The sequence below is a fragment of the Thunnus maccoyii genome, chromosome 15 (assembly GCF_910596095.1).
Source record: "Thunnus maccoyii chromosome 15, fThuMac1.1, whole genome shotgun sequence".
Classification (NCBI taxonomy): Eukaryota; Metazoa; Chordata; class Actinopteri; order Scombriformes; family Scombridae; genus Thunnus; species Thunnus maccoyii.
In genome coordinates this window covers 3,305,201-3,331,119 of record NC_056547.1, presented here as the reverse complement: position 1 = coordinate 3,331,119, position 25,919 = coordinate 3,305,201, and the positions used below count along the sequence as shown (strand labels likewise).

General features: G+C 39.2%; 1 protein-coding gene across 1 annotated transcript in view; it reads right to left on the bottom strand.

Moving 5' to 3' along the window:
* Window positions 1–11,364, bottom strand: part of LOC121912967 (collagen alpha-1(XIV) chain-like) — a 214,534-nt gene extending 203,170 nt beyond the window's left edge. Inside the window, exons 1-2 of the mRNA XM_042435553.1 lie at window positions 11,232–11,364; window positions 8,285–8,399 (exon numbers count right to left, since the gene is read on the bottom strand). Coding sequence (XP_042291487.1) covers window positions 8,285–8,366 — 82 coding nt within the window. The 5' untranslated portion in view covers window positions 8,367–8,399; window positions 11,232–11,364. The remainder of the gene's footprint in view (window positions 1–8,284; window positions 8,400–11,231) is intronic.
* Between the last annotated feature and the right edge of the window lie 14,555 nt (window positions 11,365–25,919).

Genomic DNA, 25,919 nt, shown 5'->3' with positions numbered 1-25,919 from the left:
GGAGCTCGGGAGTTTTTAGTTTGTGGTGTCACTGGTGTCCTCGAACCTCTCCAATCATCTCCAATTGGCCAAATTGTGCCGATTGCTTTTACTCATTACTGTGTGATGCTGCCGCTTAAATACACCTCTTCTCAAAACGAGGACTGTGGATTTTGTCCCTCACTTACATGAGCGTATTTGGAGGAGATAATCTAATAGTCAGTATGACCAGGAGGGGTTATTATAGCAAGAAAAACAAGGTTTAATGTTCATATGAACACCTGATTATTGTTTTAAGGACTCACTTTAAAGATATATAATTTCCAGCAGATATGAGTCAACTGTTCAGCTCCGCATGTATCAATAATAGCTCTGCTGTGTCAAAACGGTGTTGCTATGAACAGATGATGTGCTGACAAAAAATGTCACTTGTTTATCCTTAACTAGTCACACGCAGCATCATCGTTCAGGTTTCACAGATCCTGCTTTCTCCTTCTGTTTCACTTATGTGCAGCTGTTCACTGTGACTGAGTTAAGTTAGACTGAACTCCCTCCAGAGTTACGGCGGCAGTCGCTCCATCTGTGTTGTTAACAATTAAGAAAGGGAAATAATAAACAAAAAAAAAACACTGTATCTCATCCAAGTGGGAGGATACACATCAGAGAGATTAGCTTGCACAGATGTCACATTAAAAAGCAAAAAAAGTCCCATTGTCCTCCTCTTCCTCGTCTTTTCCCCGCGTACTGACGAGAGGCCTCATTGTGCTTGTCGCTGTGGGTATAAGACAGGTCTTCTTCTCTGTTCCACTTACCGTCTTGCATCAAAGCGACGCCCCTGCCTCTCATCCTGATTAGTTGTTGGCCCTGACAGCCGCCTGCAGGCCTACCCCCCCCCCCCCCCCCCTTTTACTTTTCTCTCTCTCTCTAACCTTCCCTTGTAATCATTTTCACAAGCTCACACTCTCTCTATGTCTCCGTCTCCTCTGTCTTTCCTTTCCTATCTTATCCCTCCCCTTGTCCTAATCTCATTTTCATTCCATTCTTTTTCTTTCTGCGCTTTTGAAATTTTCGTCAGAGGGGGGGCGAGAGGACGACGAGAAAAAGGAGTGAATGTGACTTTTTTCTTTTTAACCGCAAAGGAGAGAAAGAGACAGAAGGGGCACCAAAGGGAAAAGCACTGGAATAGCATCTGTGTACTATTCCTCTCCTGTCCTCAGCAGGAGTGTCTAGATGTACTACACAACACAGGCTAAATCCAAACTCATCTACAAAATATCCAATTTACAATGGCCTTGACCCCGTGTATGAATGCTCAATAATACTGTTATTCTGCACGAGAAGTGTGATCACATTTCACTGAGCTCCTAAACAGTGTTGTTGTGTTTTCAACATTAAGACGCCGCTGCTTAAAACACTGGAATAAGGCCATTGTAAAGCACTCTGATGCCAAAAAACACATTTCCAGGGTCAACAGCCACATACCCCCCCCCCCCCCCATCGTTTTCACACCGTCAGAGCCAAATCCCAAATAATAAATATGTATATCTATTCACAACACATTCCCTGATCTAATTTGGTTAACTATGAAATAAAAAAAAGTGAAGAAAAAGCCAGCGGGTGGAAAATATAATATAAAAACCCACAAACTCTTTCCTGTGTTTGTGTCCTCATTATGAGGTAAGCCATCTGCTGCCGCCGACTTCTTTAAATACCTACACTGTGATTGACGCCTTTTAGAGAGCTCTGACGCTCTGGAGGCTTAAAGGGATGGTTCACCCAAAACAAAACAACAAGAAAAAACATATTGATTATTTAGAAAATGCACCTTTTAGAAGGATTTTTTAAAATTTTTGTGTGTCTGTTTGAGACAAAAATGCACACGTGTTGTCTCTCTATATGACAATGGCGATAACATTTAATGTGGAAGAGCTGTCTGCATCTTTTCCCCACAATACAAGATTTAGTCAATCCGATAAGACCTATTGCCAAACACTTCTGCAGCAATTTCGGGTGAACCGCCTCTTTGTGCGTGTCAGAAAACTACTATGTAGGTATGCAAAGAAACTTCAGTTCAGCACAGGAAGGATAATCCTGATTTTCAACGGAGAGAGAGAGAATGTGAAGCCGGCCGCATTCAACAACAGGCAAATATATTTATATACAAACACACATAAGGAATACTGTAGCAATTATCTCACCAACCTGGGGGATGAGAGTGAGGGTTGCATGGGATTTCGGCTCAGGGTTTAGCTCTGTGTCTCGGGAAACAAAGGACATTCTCTCGTCTGGAGAGCGCCGCTCAAATCCCACATGATTTGAGAAGCAGATTTCGCACCTTTTCTGTTTGTAGTGTAGTTGAAATGTTTTTGAGTCTTGGTGTGTGTACCAGTGTGAGTTCCACCTGCGTGTTCATGTGTTTGCATGAAATATGTATATTTGCCCGCCACTGGAAGCAAGTGTATTCTGTATGCACATAAAAATATCTATGCGCTTTATTCCATGTAGCTTTGCTGGTTGTTTTTTTTTTCTCTCTCACGCCTCTAAAGAAAAACCTGCCGGTTCCTTTGCAGCAGCTCCACACACACACACACACACACACACACATATATAAACACACACACGCCATGCATCTTCTCCGTGAGATTGTATTCTCACGCAGAGACAAGTATTGGATGCCGAGCAAACAGCCTGGCAAAGACAAAAAGGCCTCGCCTGTAGAGATGGGAACTTAATTCTCATCTATTTTTCATGGAGAATCTTGTGCAAACAGCCCCGGCCGACTGCCGCCGAGGGTTGGGAGGTGTCCGTCACACCCACGGGGGAGTCGTGCAGAAAGTCAGAAATGCAAGTGCGGTTTAAATTCTCAACGAGAACAAGCGAATCGGGGAGGGGGGTGGGGGGGAGGGAGGGGGGAGCGTTATTAGGTGAAGGGATGCTGCTGAGCTGAGCAGAGAAAACTTTTGTCTGTGAGCAGGAAGCTTTGAAAGGAGCTATAAAAGGAAGATAATTTTCAGTTTGCAAACTGGTCTTTTACAAAAGAACTTAAGACCCATGTTGACACTGCCGAGAGCAGGCTATCTTAAAGACAGACAGAGCATTCAACACCAATAAGTCATTATCGCATTAAAATTTCACAAATCATTGTAATAACTACATTGTACTGCACACACTGTATATTTTTATTGGGAGCCATTGGGGTCAGATTTGTGCTGTTCTTCCACAGAAAACTAGAGCTTAAAGCTTTAAGAGTGTGGAGATGCATTTATGTTTATTAAATCTCCTCCTTTGCCTCTTATTCAGTTGGAATCTCTGCACAAAAAAGATGTGACCCAGAAAAAGGTACCACTGAACATCAACGCTGACATCTGACCACATTCCCCTCTTCTGTTTCCCCCTCCAAGGCACAAAAACCTGCAGACACTTCTTCCATTATCTCTGCAGGCAAGGAAAAACATGAGAAGCCTTCACAAAAGGTTGAGCTTAGCCTGGAAGTCATTCTTTGACCTTTCACCTTTTAAATAGGGGGATTTTGTGACAGGTGTTGGTTTGAGGGTTATTTAGAAACTTGACTAAGTAATTACTAAATACCAGCCCTCACTCACTTTTCTCTTTGGCACAAGGAAACGTAGCAAACAGAAACCCAAAAATAGAAAAAGAAAGTTTAGCTATTATTTTATGTCCCTGTCTTTATCTGACTCCTCTGTAACTAACAACACGCTGCGGTGCTGAAGAGTAGCCCGATGGAAGCTCTCCAAGCTGTCCATAACTCCCTCAGTTCTTCCTGGGTCACTGCTGTAGTCAAGGCTAGTTCACTATGTCCTCTTCGCTGAGGAATGCTGTGGTTGCTTTCCTCCTTACACATACTCTGGTCAAGCAAGTGCTCTTATTGTGACAGAGCCATTCTCTTGGTTAGCCAAACTGTTTTTTTCCAAGTTCAGACAAGCCTCATTAAAGCTGCTTTCAGACACCTAGTGGAAACATCGATAGGTGGCGACCGCAACATTTGTCTACTCGAACCGCTATTTGGACTTTTGCCTGAAGAAAACAGTACATGACCTGATTTTAATGATTACCCTGAGTACTCTGACTCAGCTATATCACACCGGTGTAAGAAAGATGTTGATTTTAAAAAATAGGGCTTGGTACAACATCTGCTTTGAATTTGGATTATCTAGTATGGGCCAGAGAACACTGAAATAAGAACATTTGATAGATTAATTATGTTATTTTGACTGTCTGCTCAACCGTGGCATAAACAGCAAATATGTTTTGCTAGAATCGTAATGCTGGCGAAATTACATTTTCTCATTCATGTTGGGAAAAAAAAATTGAGAAATTGTTAAGCTAAGTGAAATGTCAAGTAACAATTTCTTTTTTTTTTTCCTGCCACAATATCTCATCTTGCAGCGTAATATCCGCCAGTAGAAACTACAGCAATATTAATCTTTTTATGGTTATGTCTAGACTCTGGCAGCACTTGGTTAAGGTTAGAGAAAGATCTTGGTCTTGGTTTAATGCAGAAAACAAATCTGCAATGACTTGAATCTTTCACCAACTGATCTGTCACCAACACCCGCCATCCATCCCGACCTCCAACCTCAGCATTCAGAGCAATCTGTAAATGTAACGCTTAATTCGATAGAAAAAATGTAGTCTATGAACATCTTGGCAGCAATTGCGTTTGCCAACACAATATAATTGGGAAAACAATTTTGTTTTCGTTCCAGTTTTTTATGAATGGGTCCCCATTTTGTGTGTCTCATGGATGTGCACGAGGAGGAACGTGCCTCCTGTGCAGAAACATAATGATTTATTTATGGATTACAGACACAAAAACAGAATCTAAGGGATAAAATGTTTAGTGAAAACACTTTCCATCATGGTCCCAACATGTTAAAAGACAAATTAACATAAAGAAGCATAAGACATTTAGCATAAAGCTAACAATAAACGCCTGAAATTCAAAACTATATCACTATAATTTAAATAAAAAGTAATAACTCCCATATCAGGGACAACAAGGACAATTTGATGGCTAAAGTATTTGTTGAAGGGCAAGATATTGAACCCTAAACTGATCCTGATGTGTGTTGGGTGTCCTTAACAAATAGCATTCTGCAAGACATATAACGCTTAATTCGATAGACAAAATGTAGCCTATGAACATCTTGGCAGCAATTGCGTTTGCCAACACAATGTAATTTTTGTAACAGATTGCTCTGTTAATGGCACCCTGTGGAGTTTCTGACTCCCAGCAGTGCTATAAAGCAGTTTTTCATGAGTGGCTCCTGTGCAGAAACACAGCGTTCATGGTAAAGGTTGGATCTGCACAGGTAACAGCAGCAGCAGAGTTGTGATCTGCTGCCAACCAATCAACACTGGGCAGCAGACCCAGGGGTAATCGCTCACTGACAAGCATCTTATGTAGAGTTATCCAGGTTATAAACAGACTTTGTGGTTACAGCACCATGTCAACTGGCTTTAGTTTTACCCCACAGTGCTGAGCAGGTTTCGTCCTGTTTCAGGTTCAACACTGCCAACAAACTCTGAAAGTTGGCGGATGCTAAATCTGTTCGGGTGCAGCATTAAGTACTTAAATGTGCTCAAAACAAAACATTGATCTTTTAGTGTGGTCCTTATTTTAGACATTCACATACCGGATGAGACACCCAACCTGCGAGATTAAAAACAGGTACAAACACGTAGCCTAGACTTAAATCCATGGTCAGGTCTTCTGTATAATAAGACGGTTAATTGGAGACACTCCATGAATATCAATCCATCATTTGCATGCATGGTCAGATGCTCCTTTAAGGAAGTGAAAGGTCTCCTCGGTAAAAGGGAGTGCATAAGATTGTTAATGGATGATAATGGTGTTGAGGAGACTCATCTGTCTGTTAATGAAGTAATAAATGAAGTTATATGTTAATTGCAGAGTAAGTTAATGGGGTAAGAGATGATGTCAGCACACCGGAAAAAATGAGAAAACACAATTATATGAAGAGCTCTTGTTTTACAGGCAGTGAGGCGCTGTAGTAAAACAGAACACAAGATTAGCCCCAATGTTTATCAGTATCAAAAGATCGGGGGCTTGTAGAGGATCTCACATCTTCAACCTGGGTTACAACGAAATCTGTCAGTAGAAAGCTCTTCAAACAGTCCCCCAAATAAATAAACACATTAGACACGTGTGGATTAATTACAGAGGTGACAGAACGTGCCACAGTAGGGCTGTGTGATACAACCGAAATCTCATATCCCGATATAGGTCATTTTATATCCCAATAACGATACATCTCATGATAGAGCACATTTTCTGTAAATTCTTTTGCGTGCATTAAATTACTCTTCTTGGCTTTTTACTCACAAAGCTTTTATTGCACTCACAGTAATGTAACGAGTGTAGTTGTCGTCAACTCGAGTACTTGACCTGGTTTGCTGCCTCTCCTCTGCTGCGCTGTGTGCAGCCCCACCCGCAGTGAAACACAGAGAGCAGAGGAGAGTAGCGCGACCATAAATGAAAGAAGAATGTAGTAGAGACTCTCACACTGAGATGAAATGAAACGAGTGCACATAAATTAGGTAAACGACATAAATAAACTTAGTCTCTGCTGTCATTTATGGCTGCGCTACTCTCCTCTGTGTGTGTGCTGCACACACAGCGGAGCAGAGGAGAAACAGTGAACCAGGCGAAGTACTCAAGAAGAGTAATTTATTCATGTAATCAGCATAAAAGATGGACAGCCTCCAAATGACAAAAAATATTGCTGTAAAGAGTGTGATTTGCGACACAACGCAAATATATCGTCATATCACACAGCCCTAAGTCACAGTACATGTTTGTCTAGCTGACAGTAAAACACGATTCCTTGTTATGAATTCAGTATCAAGACTTTTCCCTTTGAGACACATGTGGGTGATTGCACATTAAAAGAACCAGTCAAAACAGAAGAAACACATCAAAACTGATACACACAATGAAAGTCATAATTAAACCTGATGAATAACATAGTGGGTGCAAAGGATGATAACTGCATTTCCACTGAAGGGCCACACTTAGCCAGAAATCTGTTTATTTATTTATTATTATGGAAAAAGATTATGGAAACAACCAGTTAATTTTTCAAATGAGGGAACGACTGTGGCACTTGTTCGGTTCTGGCAGTGCTAGAAGAAGCTCTCAGTTCCAATAAAACAATTTAAAAATAATCCATCATGAGTCTTGCTTTCAAAATCCTACTTAAATTAAAGTACAGAAGTATTATCAGTAAAATGTACTTAAAGTATCAAAAGTAAAAGTACTTATAACTGACATATTATTTTTATATGACATTACTGGACTGTTTATACTGATGCATCAAGCATCAAACTCCTGTGCAAGCAGCGTTTTACAGTTGTAGCTGCTTAAGGTGGAGCTAGTTTTAACTTCTTATATACAGTTAGATAGTCTAGTCCAGTGGTGCCCAAACCTCTGGATTGGGCCCCCAGCAGAGGATGAAAAGATAAATCTAAGAAGAGATAATTAATAGGGTGGGAAAGAGGTGAAAACATAGTTATACTGCAAAGATTTGCAATAATTTCTTTTGACTTTTCTCTCTTTTTTTGTGAAACATAATTTAAATGAAACCATCTGATTAAAACATGCTTATGTTGTTTTATGCAAAATCTTAATCTGTAAAGAAACAAGGAACAAAAGATGTCAAATAAATGTAGTAAAAAGAGTAAACAGTATGATATTTTCCTCTGAATTGTAGTGGAGCAGAAGTATAAAGCAGCAGAAAAAGTTTATACTCAAGTAAAGTAGAAGGAACTCAAATTTGTACTTAAGTACAGTATTTGAGTAAATGTACTTACTTTCCTTCACTGGATCCTGGAAAGCTCTGAGAAGCCCTGTTGGCTCTGTTCTGTAGAAAGCCTTGTTTGGCTCCAGTTTGCATTTTTTTTTAAAGCAAACTGTGCTGAAGAAAACGTTCATCATCATCAAATGATCACTTTATCTTCAATGAGGAAGCTGTTGGCAATGTGGGAAGTCCTAGTATTCCCACATGGCACTTGGCAGCACTCATATCTCTCATTTAAGGGCGGCATTAGCTAGTCCAGTTTCTACCTACTATATATGGTGCCATAGTGAGAAGTCCTAACAATTTAGCATTGGGGTTGAAAGTTCTGGTTTGTCCATTGGGGAACACCAGGGTTAGCACTACTGGTCGTATTTGGGCCCCGTGTGGCTGTGTGCTGAGCCTCCTGTCGGCCATGTTGACCCTGTTGGCCCTTGAGTGGAAAGCACGATGTAGGAGGTACTTACCTTGGCCCTGCGCTGGCTGAGGGAACAGAGTAACGAGAACAAAGCCGAGCAGGCAGAGGCTCAGTCTGACTGAGAACTGCATCCTGATACCGGCGGACAGGAGGACACGACACACCTGAGAGGGAGAGAGGAGTGAGGAATGATAAGAGGGAGAGAGAGGACAGGAGGTGTGAAGAAAGGTAGAAAAGACAAGAGGAAAAGAGGGAGTGAGGAAAAAAAAAACAGGAGGAGGAAGAGGAGATGAGACAAGGAAAGTCAGAGAAGTCAAAGGGGGAGGTGAGGAGGGAGGTGAAGGGAGGAGTGAGTGAAGAAAAGGGAGGATGTAGGAGAAAGGGAGAGAGGACAAGGGATTTAAACTGTGCTGTTTTAACAATCATGTTATCTTGCATTGTTGTGCAACCACAAACAAGACTACCAGTCACAATAATGCCAGTTAGATTTGAATCTCTACAGTATAGAGGTGTGACGATATGACGATATTAGATAGTGAACGATTCAAATGTCTCAACGATCTGCCTTTATAGAGAGATCGTCAGTATTGTGCTACAGTGCACATGGTATCCAGTTCGGTTTTTTGTTGTTTGTTTTTTAATGTAACCCATTAATAAAATCCTGCAGTCTGCTAGCAGGACGCTAACGGGTAACAGCACCAATGTGGTGAGCGCCTTGTACCACATTTTACAATCTACAATCCACAAAATGACCTCCAGCAACAAGGATTTGGGGTAAAAACAAGCTCACAGCAGAGCAAATTATCTGCACGGTTCACATCAGGAGCTCAAACTGTTTGCTTTTAACAGTATCATCACCAGCTCACCAGTTAGCTCACAGATTTGATGGTTGGTAGTTTGTGAAATCTGCAGCAGTTTTAATGTCCTGCTAGGAAGCTCAGCTGCTGCACATCATGTTAAAGCTGGGCTGCAGGTAAACGCCACCGTTTAGCGGTTAGCTCGCCTGCTAACTGGTAGCACTAACTTCTGTCATGCTGCAAGCTAGCATGATAGCGTCAGCTCAGGTGTACTCGGGTGTTGGTGCCTTTTTTTTAACAGTGCACATCCTGGTAGTTCTCCAAAACGACACACCAATGTTGAAGTTTTTAGCTGTGAAATTAGTTTGGTTTCCTCCTGTAATATCCATTTTAAACAAGGCCAAATAAACTGTCACTACTTTTTAATGCAGCTTTGCACACCTGCTCTTATTTATTTAAGGAACTGTTTGTGTTTTAATGTAATTTTATGTGAGTCTTTCATGGGTGTATGTTTTTATGTTGTTTGTGAGCCCCTCACCTAAAACATTTCTTTCATTATGTGTTAGACAGTAAAAGTTTTTGAATCTTGAATCTTGAGCACTGTTCAGTAACTTGCAAAATAGTTTTAAAAACCGACATGAAAAAGAAATGTGATAAGATTGTGGATCGTGATCCTGCCGGAAAAAAATGGTGATATGACTACAGTATCTTTGGCCAGTTTAAAACGTTACATTTTACAGTACTTTTTTAAGAATAATAGCTTGTATTTCATTGTTGAACATATCTATTTATCAAAAAAGACCTGTGATTTCATTAACTGTGCTGGAATAGATTTGATTTTTTTTCTTCAAACTTGTCAATGGAGATATGAATAAAAATTCATCTCTAGTAGGAATGCCACCCCTACGGACAATGTCACTTTCCATTAGACCATCGCATACTTTCAACTACCCCAACCCACTGTTCCTCCCTTCAAATGTCTTCCAGATTTACAGATTTATATGATCCCTCCTTAGATAAGCTTTCAAATTTTACAAATAGTCCTTTTTGTATGTAATATTAAGTTATAATGACACAGTTTTGTGCCATATTTGGACACTATGAAGCTATATAAAGCATGCTGTATAAAGTACTGACTGTAAGAAAGTGAGTAAAAAAAAAGAGTACAATCACTGTCACGTATGCATGCCAGCCATCAGCGCTGCATCAAAGCACATTTCTCCCTGCACAAGGATGAAGGTGCGGCAGGTAACACAGCTGTCACCTGTAACTGCAACTGTTTTCACTTAAACTTGTCCAAGAAACAATACAAACAATACTAATAAAAGAGATGCATAAAGAGGTGTTTTTTTTTTAACCGGAGGACTGTTTTTGATCAGTGGCACACATGGACCTTTCGTGTCTCAGTCAAGACTCTGCAGCTGTAAAGATTTAGATTTGTACCACCTTCTTTTAGTGCTGCAGCAAACTTTCAGCTTCAGGCGTTTTTTAATAATGTATTGATATGACTGACACCTACTACGTGGTATTTTCACCACGCTGGTATTAAGACAGGGTGTGCTTGTGATAATAAAAGCAGATTTAGGATTATAGGTATGTTGACAGCAGCCCTGCCTCAGTGTACCTTAAGAAAAATCACTACAATATCCATGAAATGTTCCCTCAGGGACTTACAGCATGACTGTGGCTCACTGTATTGAGTTTAGGGAGACATTAAAACATCAAATTTATGTCCAATTCAAATTGAATTTATAGAGTATCAGCCTCTAAATAGTTTAAAGCCTTGTTGTGACACTATTGCACGCTTCTAACTTGCTTCGTGGCATCACTAAAGATCGTTTTAGGGATTATGTCTTTGCATCTACCTGATCAATCAAACTCCCTATGAGGAACTGTACATACAGTAATAAGCATAGTTGCGCACTAAAAGAACGCACAGCCACCCAATGTTGCATGGAGAAAAATGATATATTAAATCAACAAACCACTTTCTGTTTAGAGTAAATAAAAGCAGCGGAAGTTTTTCGTTAATTGAAATAAGCACAGGTGAGATCTGCACGTTGCGCAATAATCAGCAAAACTGTGCGCAGAGCGAGGTGAGGTGAGGTGCGGATAAAAGGATCCGCGGATCTTTAAATGCTGTTTGTTTGTTTGTTTTTTTGGAGATGTGTGCAGTGTGTGAATAAAGAGCAGTCGTACCTTCTCAGATCATATGTTTCCAGGCTCCGCAGCTCTCCTCCGGCCAGCTGTAGGAGCAGCTCACTAGTCCCCAAAGCGACTCTGATCCACTCTGTTCACCAACTCCCCGCTCAATCTGTCGACCTCGACACACGTTACACAGCATGAGACTACCGGTCACACGCTTCACAATAAAGTCCCTACTGACTGCCACATTGTAGTGGATGAATCATCAAATCATCTTCATTTTTTAAAATGAAATATTTGCTATTCCTGTTCTTATCCGAACCATTTCTACCCAATGTGATGCTCTTCCTTTATCCAGCCCGCTTCCCCATAACAGTCTTTGTAAAATGTGTACAGAAATCAGCTGTTAGTTAATATATCAATATTATAACCATCTGTGAAGAATGCTGAAACTCTAAAAACGGCATTTTTACCGAGGCTGGAGGTTCCCAATAAATGTCACCTAACATTATGCACTTCACACTACCAGCACCATTTCTGTAATATGTTAATGTCCATGAATTTCTGACATTTAGCAACTTCTCAAAGAGTTCAATAAGTCAAACATTTGTTTTCTTGATTGAGAAAATATTCGCTAACATGTCAGAGTTAAGATAGCCTAGCTTAATGTTAGTTAATGTTCTGCTATCGTAAATAAATGTTACCCTTTACGTTAGCCAAAGTTAGCTATGTAGGAGCTACATTTAAGCTAACTGACCTACAGACATTAGCCTAAAACAAGGTTAAAAAGAAAAATTCAAGGTTAAAAGAAAAAAGCCATGCTGTTTATTATTGTTTTTGATATTGTTTATAATTTTTATGCAATATTTTTTTGTTTTGAGTTTTATCAGTGTTCCAAATTGACTGTTTTTAGCCCCACCTGCTACAGTTTAACTCAACTACAGGTTAGTCCTCATCCTTGAAGTCTTTTCTTTTGTAAGTCTGAAATTTCCTGTTTGAAAACACTTCCTATAAAACATAAATCTCACCTTTAGATATTAGAGGTGTGAAGTGGGAGACTTGCTTGGTTTTAGTATTTTCCCCTATTCTGTATTCCTGTTTTATTTTTTTATTTTTATTTTTTTCTTTAAATTACATCTTCAATGTCACTTAACACAAAAACACAGGACTCTCCCGGACAATGTAACAGTCCTTTAGGTTTAATCTATGGCCACCAGTTTTACTTATACTGTAGTATAGATAATATAGATTGTATTGAATCAGTACTAATAAGCAGAGACGCTTGAGAGACAAACATAAAGATCATTTTTGTCTATTGTGGTATCATAGAAGATGAACAGCAGCTTTTCATTGTATTTGTTGGTATTTGTAGAGCAGCACATCATTATTTCACAGTCACAGATTGCTGTAAACCAGGAGATGGTTAACACCTGAGCCCGATGCACCTGAACTCAGGCAAATGGTGTAACTGGTTGTGAAGTGTTTTGATATGTTTTGGTTTATTATAGCAATTTATCCTCCACTTCCACAAAACTGTAAAGTGCATTTTAACCATTTTGGATTCATTTGGTAAACAAAAGGACACCAAGACACATACCTGGAAAGTTTTATAACTTCTTGGTGTATCTGTAAGTGGTGTTGGACTGTAAACAAAACTTTAAATTAATCTGTTTTTTATTTCTTTGAAGAAAGTGTGTATCACTGCCCTTTATTTGCTGGGAGATTTTTAAATTTAGCATTTCAAGTGTCCTCTTCAATATAAGATCAACCAACTGCTATAAAATATTACATACAATAATTTAAAAAAGACCAAATTTGTCCATATGACAAATATTAGGAACTAACATTCAACTAAAATTTAAAATAAGCTTCATAAAAGTAGAATTCATTGTAGAGTTATTGTTTTGTATTGCATTAGATTGCACAGGTGTTCCTAATAAAGTGCTTGCTGAGTGTACAGTCAGTATATCAACTGAAGATGACAGATTTCTCTTAATTTGAAGGCAGAATAGCCCTTCTTCCTGTCTCTCTGTGTCTGTCACCATCCAGCTTAACGCTGCTACTTTGCTTCCCTCTCAGTTGAGACTTGCAGAGAACTGATGGGTGTTTCCCGCTTCATTCACCATCCACCCCTGCAGCTATTCATTCCTTTTACCTGGTTTAATGTGAGGCGAGGCAGCAGAAAAATGTGTTTGAGCGGTAGCCAGGTTGAGTGGCTGGCAGGGACAAAATGTGTATTTCTGTGACCTCTGGCTATGTGTGCTGTATGACTCTCCAGGGCTCCTGTTAAAGTCCCCCTCCACTCAAAAGTCAGTTTTTCTTTTTGTTCCTACAGTTGAATGTTTGAACTTTACTGTGCAGAATGATGTATGTGCAAAGTTTGACACTAGAAGACCGTTTTCACATTCATCTATTGGAAGTGGAAAGTTTCTCTGTGTCCATTGACAATCTGATTTTAAGCGAGCAGGATCTGTGACATCACAACTAGTTTGAAAGCTGATCTTGGTCCAATATTCAACTTATACAAGTGTGATGTGGAAGCTTAAAGCTTCACATAGACTGAAAATGGACTTTAAAGTGAAAGGACACATCCTGTGTCCAGCAGTTAATGAAATATATTTGCATATTCATAGATTCTGAGGGGGAAGGAGTGGATGTAATTTTAAGACGAGTTCCAAGCAGCGTATTTTTATATGTCTTAATAAATGTCTGGTGGGGATATTTAATATGTTAATATACCTCTTTCAGTTCTGGGCAGGTGGTTTGCTGTATGAACTAAAAGTGAGAATTATGAGAGAAAAAAACAACATATAATTGTTAGAAAGACAACTTTCCCTCCAGTACATGGAGATGATTACACAGGCTCATAGTGGAGAATAAAAACACAGTATCAGTGGATTGAAATGCTTAAAAAACTTATTCTTTAAAATCTAAATCTGCACGAATCAAATCCCTCTTCATTTTGTTTCAATATATGAATGTATCCCAAATAATAATCATTTTCAAAATAAAGCTACAAAGTGCTTTACATGGTTAAAACACATGAGTATTACAAGTTGGCAGTAAAATCAGACAATTAAAATAAAATGGAGCAAAAAACAAACCTTAGAATAAGATTTTTTTTTAAAAAAGTAGTAAGAAAACAGATAAGACAATAAAATAGTATGGTATAAATTAAATAAAGGCTTTTTTTAAGTTTTGAGACGTGATTTTAAAGATGAAAGCAGACCAGCTATATTCAGTTCTGTGTGCTTTTTCCCTGTTTATACCTTCATGTGGGTTAAAAAAAAAAACTTTCACTATGTGGTGTAAACACAAAGACCGAAATGCTTTGACCATAATTTGCCTTTAATTACAATGTGTTTGTTTCACCAGCAGTGTAATTCTATGGGCCTTGAATTCCTTTAGATAGTAACTTCCACTCAGAGCTGCAGCTTTGGATGTGCAGCTGTTATCTCTCAGATAGCACAGAGCCTTGGATGAATAATGGGCTTCTGTCTACTGAAGGTGAGGCGGGCAGCTTCTCCACACCGCAGTTATTATGAGTTTGTTTGCTGACCATGTAGCCTGTTAACCGAGAGTAGAATCAGAGGTCTCTGAAGTTTCCTCTGTATTATCATAATCATGAATATTAAACAGTGAAATTATGTGTGTTCCCTTCAGAGTTTGAGTTTCATGGCTCCCAAAACTGCAGCTTGAATAAACAGTTTATCCTCGACAAGAATCCAAAGATTTTGTTGCTTTTTTTTACAGTCAAATGTGCCCCAATGATCCTTAAAGCCAGTGACACATACAGTATTTCATGGAGTAAATTCAAAGTGTAGCTACAGTAGCATGAAACTGGTGTATGACATGATTGTATTGATGAATTTTAATATCAGAAAAAGTATTGAATCATATTTTTTGGGCTGATTTTTGACCAAAAGGACAATTAGTAGAAGAAGAAGAAGAAGAAGAAGAAGAAGAAGAAGAAGAAGAAGAATTATAATGCATTATAAAGTGTTTTATGGCAAAAATTATAAGTATTTGTAAAACAATAAAATAAATTTGCTCCGACTTTTTCAGAGATGTGAGGAGCTGCTGGACGGTTGAAACCTGCGTCATCTCAGCCGCCAGCAGCTCGACTCCTGAGATGATCGGCCGGTCAACATGTCGTCATCCTGGTGGGGAAAACATGATCTGTGCAGCTCTTTGGTGATTTACCGCTGGCTCTAATGTCTCTGCAGCATTTTAATATATGATATAATTCCTTTTGGAAGATAAATGTTGGTCTCACAGATGAAATCTAACAGTTGTAGCTGCAACATTAGTTTATCTGAATGTAAAGTGAAGCTTCATGTTCAGCCCTGGGGCTCTATATGTGCACATATCAACCACATTTACATAAATATATATGTATTAAAATGAACAGATCAGTCTATATTACATTTAATTGTACTTTATTAAGCTACACAACAGTTTGGATTATTATTACAGACTCATGACATAATTTACTGTAACCTCTGGCTGTAAAAAGGTCGATCTGCAGTCTTGCACACCTACATGACACACCTGCTGTGCTGCACTGCACCGCCCCCCTGATGTTGTCATGGTAATGGCATGCTACATGACACCCCCCCCCGACCCCTCACTGCTCCTGCCTAAACTGAACCAAGTAGGTGTGTCATGTAGATACTGCGAGTCTGCAGATAGACCTACTTTGAACTGGTGCACTTCCTGGAGGCTTGGTCGCCACGTGTCGCCACTTCCTCTATCCCTCGTTTCAAATTAAAATCCCTCTAGCATTTCATATATGGTCCAGCCTTATACCTGGTTTTGACCTTGTCTTGTTTAAGTGTAAATCATGCAAAGATATTCCAGAAGAGCCCCAGAATAAAAATATAAACCTGGAAATATGCACGATGTGTCCCCTTTAAAGGTCTAAATGAACCATGTTTTTAAATTTTTAGATTCATCTCTCCCAGTGTCTGCTTCCAGTATCTTCTCTCTCTCACAGTGGACACATTTTTTGGCAACCAAACCCTTAATTTGTGAATATATAAAAAGAGTCTCTTCTCCCATATTAATAAACCAGAGAGCTGAGACTTTATTATTCAGTGATGGGATACTGGGATAATGCTTCACTGACAGTGAGTAGCCACAAATGAACTGACTGAACTGCAAAATTCAATTAAATTTCTTTTTCAAAGGACCATTTAATCTTTTTAGCTATTAAGTTATCTTACATAATCAAACCTGAAGAATTTTATTTCTTTGATTCCTTCAGTTTATTGTATAAACAAATCGTTTTATGTTGGATCATATATATAAGGAGTCCTGCTGTAGCATTAATTTTCCCAACAATTAAAGGTAGGATGGGGCAAATTTATGGCAGCTATTAAAGTCAGACATGGTTTTCCACACTGTTAAGTTGGAAGTTTTTGAGCAAGTCATTAATATCTTATTCTATTATCCATCTGTATTGCATTATGCAGGTTCATGTTGCTGGAGCAGTAAAACCCAGCTGAATTTAATGAGCTCAGTCATGAGGTTTATGTTCTCTTCAAGTGCTCCTCCATAGCAAGCACTTCGTTCAATTATCTGTCACATGGTGAATTGCCTCTAGATAGTGACAAAGTGGAGCCCATGCAGCCTTTGCTACAAAGATCCTAAAGGTAGATATTCCCACACAGGTAGGTGTTGGTCCCTGGTTTTGCCAGTAGGAGGTAGTACATGAAAAGTGATCCACAAACTGTTGCAGTAAGTGTCAGGATCTGTTGCAACACAGAAACATTTGTACTGTACATCAACAGCAAACAGGACACATATATAATATACTGTGTGTCTGACTCAATCCATCTTTTTCTCAGGAATATTTTGGGATACTTGTTGTACAATTTGGTCGTGTCTCCCAAGAAACGATCAGGATCTATAACACAGGTGTTAAAAGAATAATACAACAGTTTGGAAGATGCAAAGATTAACAGAAAAAGTGACTCTGCCAAAACTGATAAAAGTACACCTTCCAAAAACTCTGCATTTTTTGCAAAAAATACTAGAATACTTAAAGTTATTTTGCTTTGTTGATTTTATAAAAACAGCTTCTGTCAGAAAATGAGTTTTGAAGATAGATGTTGGTAATTTTGTGTTGTTTTTTCTTTGAGTACGGTCAGTGTGAAAAGTGCCCTGAGATAACTTTTGTTCTAATTTGGTGCTGTATAAATAAAATTGAACTGAGCTGAATTGAAATTTTGTGTCATTGTATAGTTTTACACTTTTTACTCCATTGTTACAAGATCCTGAGCTTATTTAAACCTGCATTAAGTATTTTTTTGGCCACTTGGGGGCAGCAAAAACAAGTAGTGAACACAACACTTTTAAGTTGATATGTTGACCTTGTTAGCAAACAGTTGCTTATTTCCACATCCAACGGTTACAAAACAACATTATCATTCATTTGGAGTCGTGTTTCTGTCCACCTGGTGAATGTAAGTCCAATATTCACTCTCTTTTAGCTCTGTTTTTGCTCTCTACCAACTCCTGAGGGAAATATCTGGCTCTTTAGCTGCTAAATGCTCCACTATGTTCACCAGCTAGTCTACAGCTAACTGTGTCTGTTTGCCGTTTGGTGCTGAGCAGGTAGTGTACAGTGACTTTTTAGAGCTTTTTCTCTGAAAACGACGCTATGAGAGCGCTGAGAGTGAACCAGAACAGTAAAGTTGCAGCCGGACAGATAAACAACGAGCTGAAACTCACTATAAAGCTCCGTAAAGCCGAGAGGAGCTGCAGAGTCTCTGACAATTCTCTGTAGGTTCATCACTACAAGCCACAACCAACACATTACACACTGACAGATCATACAATTGTTATTATGAAAAATGTTGATTATAGTGCTTTAATGGCGGTCATGTATAAAAGGAAATATTGTAAACTAAACATCAGATTAGATACTTGATCAGGGAAGCAGAACGTCTGGAGGGTTTCAAGGGTTGACGCCATTGTTTAGAAGCACTTACCTGCTTCTCATTCAGAAAGCTGCCCAGTATAACCAGTGCCTTACTCAAGGGCACCTCAGTGGTATTTCTTTCTATATCAGGTTTTTCCCATCTGGTCTTTGGGATTGAACAAACTCACTGCTGAAGCCTTTTGTTTACATTCCATCCATTGAGCCGTCCACCACAATCACAGCACAATTTGATGTCGCTGTAGATGTTACAGCTCCTGAAATCATTCCTGAAACATAGCTCTGCAGCTGCCACCACAGCGACATGCACCATTTCATCTCTGTCATCATAACATGTCAACACCCCCTGTCATTGATTCAAGAGGTGCCGCCGGGAATAAAATGTCCTGTCAGAGAAATATCCTGTCTTGAGTGTTGAATTTTTGTTTCTGGAATACAAAACTGTAGGTTTCATCTTCTTGTTTTAATTGTATTTAGTGGTGTCTATTTTTGAAAGAATCATGACCAAAATGGCAGCACAGTTGTCATCATTAGATTTAGAGTACAATGTTTGAAGTTGCGATTAACTCTTCTTCGGTTACAGAAAAAATGTTGTACTCTGTCTAGAGCTGCAACACTATCAATCAAAGTTGATCCATCAATTAGTTGCCAACAATGAAATTAATCGCCACTATTTTGATGATTAGTTAATCGTTTTGAGTCCATTTTTAAGAAAGTCAAATTTTCTGGTTTGAGATCATTAAATGTAATATTTCCTGGTTTCTTTAGTGTTCAAAGTGAGTAAGTTGAATATCTTTGAGTTGTGGACTGTTGGTTGGGACAAAACAAGACATCTGAGGACGTCATCTTGGGCTTTGGGAAACAATAATCAATATTTTTCATCATTTTCTGACATTCTACAGACCAAACAACTTATCATTTGGACAGATGAATTAAAATTTATTGCAGCTCTTACTCTTTATGAATGTAACAAAGAACAATATTTTTTTAAGGGAGTGTTTTACAGCGTTGCAAGACTTTGAGAAACAGAAAGTCTTATTTTTCGGACAACGTTCTGCACACTGATATCACATGATTAGATGAACCACGAGTCAAAGCTGTTCTGCTTAAGGATCATCACAACCTTGTGTTTCACCCTATTTGCATGATCATCCATGTCTCTCTCTCTGGCTGTGTCAGGCTTAAATAAAATTCTTCTTTTAACCTTCCTCCACCTTTTCATTTGCATTTTCTGTTCATTATGGAAGTTGATTTAATAAGCGAAATCAATAATGGATCAGAGCTTTGACCTTTCCAGAAACCATCAGAAGAATCCTGATAGTGTCCATTAGATAGAAAAAAAAAAAAAAACATTATAAATGATCATAACTCATTAGGGCCTATCATATAATGGTTTGATCCTCTTGGTTCTTCTCTTTCAGCTGCTTCAAAAAGCACAACGAAAAAACCTTCAGCGATGCTTCTTTTAGCCGTTATGCTCTGAGCCGCTGGAACAACCTTCAGAGAGGAGCTGAAAATATATTGATATTTTTAAACATAGACTGTTTATCCCGGCTTTCATGTAGTATCTTGTAATTTTATGGTGTTATTATTATGTGATTTATTTATTTATTTGGTTTTTTTAATCTATTTATTTTGTGTGTCTGTTATTGCTTGTATATTCTTTTATTATTTTAACCATTTTAACCTTTTATTGTTGTCTTATTCAATCAATAAGGTAGGTTTTACTAAATCTTTTTCTTTTTAATCTATTATTACATTTTACATTTAAGTCATCATGTTTTTGGTATTTTATTTGGATCTTGGTGTGCATTAGTCTTCTATCTTCTTATCTATATTTACTATCCAAGCACTTTGAATTGTATTCCACTTGTGTGAAAGTTGCTATATAAATAAAGTTTTATTGATTGATTGATTGATTGATGTTATGGGTTGGTTTTGTTTCTACTTTCAAGCTGTGTTTTCAAGCAGTTTATTTCTGTTTCTAATGGTTCTCATTACTAGATGCACTGGTTTTTTAAATCGTTGTGGTTTTTCATAGTCTCTATTATGAGCTGTATTGGTTTCTAATAGCTTGTTATGGGTTCGCATGGCTTCCATCATGAGTTGCAGTGGTTTCTAATGGATTCCAGTGTAGCGAGTGGTTTGTATGTACAGTCTGTAAAGGTTATTTGATAGTAGCTGCTGGTTTCCATCACTGTCTAGATTCTGGTTTGTAATGGTTTCTTTTGCATTCGCTCATGTTTTATGGTTTACAGTAGTTTGTGATTGTTTATAAAGGTTTATTTCTGCATTGTCTGATGTTTGTTTCTACTGGGTTTTGATGGTGTCTTAATGTTTTCCATTTGATCTCCAAGTTGGTTCATGGTGTCTTGCTGATATTCACTGTACAACGGTCCTTTCAGGTATCTCTTTGTTGTTGTTTGTTCTATAAAGGCTTGATTTAGACATTATAGAGAGCCAAAGTGAAACTGGAACTTCCAAGTTCTGTTTCAGAAGTAAGAAAACCTCCTTTCAAAATCCATTTACATTTGTAGTGATGTAAATAACTCTAAATACAGCCTTGGAAGAAACAGTAATCTCACTCAACAGTGCGGTGTGTTGTTCACTCCACATGTTTAAATCACAAAGATTTTAACTTCTGATAGGAAGTACTGTACTGGATGCCGACTTGTCTAAAAATATGGACAGTAAACTCTCACTTACAGAAGCTGGTTGAACAGAGGTTTGCCCGAACATGACGTCATGACTTTGGCTCTCTATTTTATGTAGCCAATGTTAAAATAAACCTCTGTGATTAGCACTCGGAGTTGCTAGGAGATCTGTAATACAAGTGGTAAATCCTTCTCCACATTCGGTCTACTTCTCTGCTCTTGTTGAATGTGTCTCTGCAGGCTCGGAGCGGAAGGCCGTTCAGCTGGAATTCTCTAAAATCCCCTGGAATGTTCAGGAATACCGGCCTGTCCTACTTACCACTGAGAGGATGTGGTTATGACAGAAGAAGTAAAGAAAGTGAGAGCAGGGATTGGTAAGGAGTGAACCCTCCTCCCCCAGCTTCTACTGTCAAGGAGCTCATGAGCAAAGCATCAAAGTAGTAGAGGTGATGATTGAGGCACAAGAGCTCTTATAATTTGTCTGATAAAAAGCCTTCATGCTTCACAAACTTGCTTTAAAATTCCAGTTTTCATATACTGTCATCCACTTGACCTCTAGTGTAACCCCTCATTCTTGGCTCCAGCAGTTTATGTTCCTGAACTTTACACATGACCTCTTGACTTTGACCTTCTTTACGAATTGGTTGATAACCATCAGTCACTGGGAGGATTCCCTGTGTTGACAAAAGAGAATGACAGTAATGATAGGGATTCTCTGTCTTTCTTGGGATGTATTTCACAAACAGAAAGTTGCAGGAGAAAGCCAAGTTCAACAGTTCAACCCAAAGATTTACAGTCGTTTCGTAAGATCCGCAAATGAACATTGTCTGGTAATATCATAACTGCCTGGTCTGAAATCACAATACAGACTCGTCATTTGTGGTTCCATGATGGTGGAAGCAGCTACCCACCTCCACACAGTCTGCAGACTCCCTTGGTGTATTCATGAAACGCCTGAAAACTCAGCTCTGCCATGAACACTTCAACGCTTTGAGTCCCTTTTACTTTTTAGCACTTTGACTGTTGAACTACTCTCTGGTTGTTTATGGTGTTTCTTATGCACTTGTCTACTTCCATTTGTTTCTTACTTTAAAAACAAATAAAAACAAACCTTTTGTCTAGCGCTTTTTCTCATTGCACTTGTTGTACCTGGTCTGCCAAATGACTAAATATAAATGTAAACATAAATGTAAGATGATATTATGATATTAAGATGATTATGCAAATTGTTTTGAAGTGGTGTCTGTAAGATTTCACAAAACAAACATCCATGGATGTCAATTCTGGTTTCTATCATTATTTTTTCTCTAATTTTATATTCTTGCATCCTCAATAAATCTAACATGTTACTGCAGCATCAGCTTTTTATAAGCTAGAATTTAAAACCCCTGTAGCATCTGACCTGCAGATGCTGAGGATTAAGGGCTGAAAGCAGCAGTGGTGGCCTAAAGATTATAGAAGTGAGCTCGTACAATACCCGGACCAGGATGACTCTGGGTGGGGAAAAAGTGAAAAAAAAAGCTTGCTCAAGGGCACCACTACTGACATGCAAGGCCTTTAACCCCAACTGCTCCAGTGGAGCTGCTCAGTGGTCAACAGGTTAGACTGTGGTTGTACTGGGTGGCTTCCAGGTGTGAATGTGGTCAAGACATTCCTGCAGAAGAGAGACTGTCAGTGAAACTTCACTGAGTAAATAAAGGTAGAAAAGAAAATGATTTAAAAAACTTAAAAGACTGCATTGAGTTTCACCAGGTCTACAAACAAAAAAATGATCAGTCATCAGAATAATTTCCTAACAACTGTAGGGCTTTAAATGAAAAGATGTCTTGAGTCTGAAGAATGTGAAGAATGTGACCAAACACCAAAAGAAAGCTAGAAAAAGGAAAAGAGAAGCAGTAAAACAGTCGTCTTTGGTTAAAAATATGTTGGTTTAAAGTCATGTGGAGAAGCAGCACCATGAATATGCTGGATCACTGCCAGCAGCAGGGACGCTGCACACACAGGTGCTGCCACCTCCTGGTGAAACTGCAAACTGCCGTGTTGGTGAACTGCATGTTAAGTTTCAAGTTTCTTTATTGTTACATCTCATTATACAAGTTTAAGTGAGTAAAAGTCTTAGATTTCAGCTCCTTGACAATGCAGTAGGAGAAAATAGTGGACATATTTAAAACAGTAAAAGCCATAGTAATAGATAAGAGTATAAACAACAAAAACAGTATAAAACATATGGGTGCATGTATGTATGTATGTATGTAAAGTGTGATGTGCTTGTGTCCTATGTATAATATATGAATAAATTACTATATGTACATATGTGTGTGCTCATGTATGTGTGTGTAGGCTGTCAGTGTCCAATGTTTATAAGCCTGGTAGCCTGGTGGAAAAAGCTGTCCAGGGCCTGCTGGTCTGGGCCTGCTGGTCTGAGCCTTGAGGCTGTGATACCATTTGCCAGACGGTAGCAGCTGAGACAGTCCATGGAGGGAAGCTCATATGCACTGATGTCCTGGGCTGACTGCACAGCCCTCACTGAGGATGCTTTCAGTATTGCCTCTGTAAAAAAGCCTGTAGAATCTTCTACCATGCCAAACTTCTTCAGCCGCCTGAGGTGAAAGAGGCGTCGCTGTGTCACCACAAGGCCGGCGTGCTCGTCTTAGGTGAGGTCCTCAGTGATGTGGACACAGAGGAACTTGAAGCTGCCGACTCTCTCCACAGCAGACCCATCGACGTCGGCGGGTAGTCTACGATCAGCTCCTTGGTCTTGTCGACGTTGAGAGAGAGATTGTTCTCCTGGCACCACTGCATCAGATTGTTGACCTCTCCCCTGTAGGCCGTCTCGTTGTCATTGGTGATCAGGTCAATGACTGTCGTGCTGTCGGTGAATTTAATCACCAGGTTGGAACTGTGCAGTCGTGGGTGTACAGGGAATAGAGGAGAGGACTCGGGAAACATCCCTAGGGATACCCTGTGTTGAGGGTCAAAGATATTGGAGCCCATCAGGAAGTCCACGATCCAGCTGCACCGGCTTGGATTGAGACTCAAGTCCTTGAGCTTGGAGTCGAGTCTGGAGAGAATCATGGTGCCGAATGCTGAACTGTTATCTAAGAACAGCATTCTGACGCATGTGTTTCTCTTCTCCAGGTTAGTGAGGGCAGAGTGTCGTGGTTATGGCATCGTTGGTAGATCTCTTTTGCTGGCAGGCAAATATGTGAGGGACCAGTGTGGGAGGAATCATTCTGCAGATAAGATCCTTAACATGCCTCCCAAAGTGTTTATTAATGATGGTAGTGAGGGCAACAGGACGCCAGTCATTTAAGCGTGTTATTTTGCTTTTTTCAGCACTGGAACAATGGTGGATGCGGAGGGGACTTCACAGAAGGAGAGATTAAAAATGTCGGTGAACCTACCTGCCAGCTGTGCCGCACACGCTCTGATCACACAGACTGGGATTCCAGCTGGTCCCGACGGTTTGCGGGTGTTGACTCGCTGGAGCATCCTGTGCACGTTGGCCTCGGGCGCAGGATGCATCGGAGGTGTAGCTGAACACAAAACTCAAGTGTTTCAAAACCTGACTGTGAAGCTGCTGATGTAACAGCAACTCTTTATATTCTTAAACACATGACCTTTTGACAGAGTGAACTTTGGCCTCTTTTACAACAGCGAATGATGGTTAATCACTGGGAGGATTCCCTATATGTCAGGTGACAGAAGAGAATGTCCATGTGTAATCAATGAATCAGTCGCTCGAGCCTTCATATATATTTTATTCATATTTCTCATGAGAAATTCAAATTGTAAGTACTTTTACAATCAAATTAAAACAAAAACAGGTGAAAAAATAAAAGAAAGGGGTGACTTAAAGCAACTCATTAAGAAGTCTAATACATACAATGTTTAAGTAGTACTACATTAAATACTGATAAGCCTCTAATAGGCTTACTCTCTGCTTGATGTGTTGTAGTGCACATCAAGGAAAGTGAGACTTTTTATTTCTAATCAGGATATTCAGTTTCTTAAAAGAAAATCCTTGCAGCAATGATATCAGTACCCAGTATTTTAAAACAATATTCGACCATAATTCCACTAGCTGTCTTTATGAAAACCACCATTAAAGATGCAAGAGGAGCTGAGAGACTCACTGTGTCTCTCTCTTGTGTTAGCAAATCTGGAGTCGACAACACATTAATTTCAAAAACTCTCTCTCTCTCACACACATACACACACAAAACCATCATAAAATAGGTGTTATAAAAGTATAAAAGGTAAAGGAATACAATAAGAGAGACTTTAAAACAAAGCACTTCAGTTCAAGTCTGCTCCCTCGTTAACTTGTTGTTGATCTTCCCTTACACTTCCTCACAGTCTTCCCTTCCTTTCTGGGAATCAGACATCGCAGAGAGCGATGGAAAAGTAAACACTGTCGAGGGAGGGGCACGTGTTTCTATGTGTGTGTGTGTGTGTGTGTGTGTGTGTGTGTGTGTGAATGCCTCTGTGATGCATGCAGGTAATGTGTTATTGTGTGTGTGAAGGAGGCAGTGAGGTGGCACATGGGGTTAAAAGTCCACATCAACTGTTGGAGCGACATCAACAACATAATTACTTCCAGGATCAGTTTCTAAGACAACACAACGCAGGTGTGTCTGAAAACACCTTCAACTGATCATCTTCAGTGATTTTTTTTTTTTTTTTTTTAATAAATATATGTACATTTTTCTCATGTTCATCATCATTTAGTATAAGTGAGTCATCCAAGTTCATGAGAGTCTTTCTGTGCCTGGCTGATCTTTATTTAAAGGATATTTAAAGGATATGGCTGGCGATTTTCTATATTTTTATTACTGTCGACAAATCTCATGTTTGGATCCAAACCAGCACTGAATTGATATACTAATGTAAGTATTGTGTGTGTATCAAAGCCTGATATACCTTATTCCTCTGTGCTGTAGACCTCCGTTATTGTCCAAAAACTATTAAAAACACATCAGTGAGTCACACCGCTGCACTGGGTGACATGTTCCTTCGTCATGAAGAGTTTGGTCACGTTAATTTGTTTAGAAACGGCTCCAAAGACTAATAACAGCGATCATGTTTTCCGTCTCTGGAGGGTAGTTCTATGTGCAGGTAGTAACACTGCCAACCTCTGTGAAA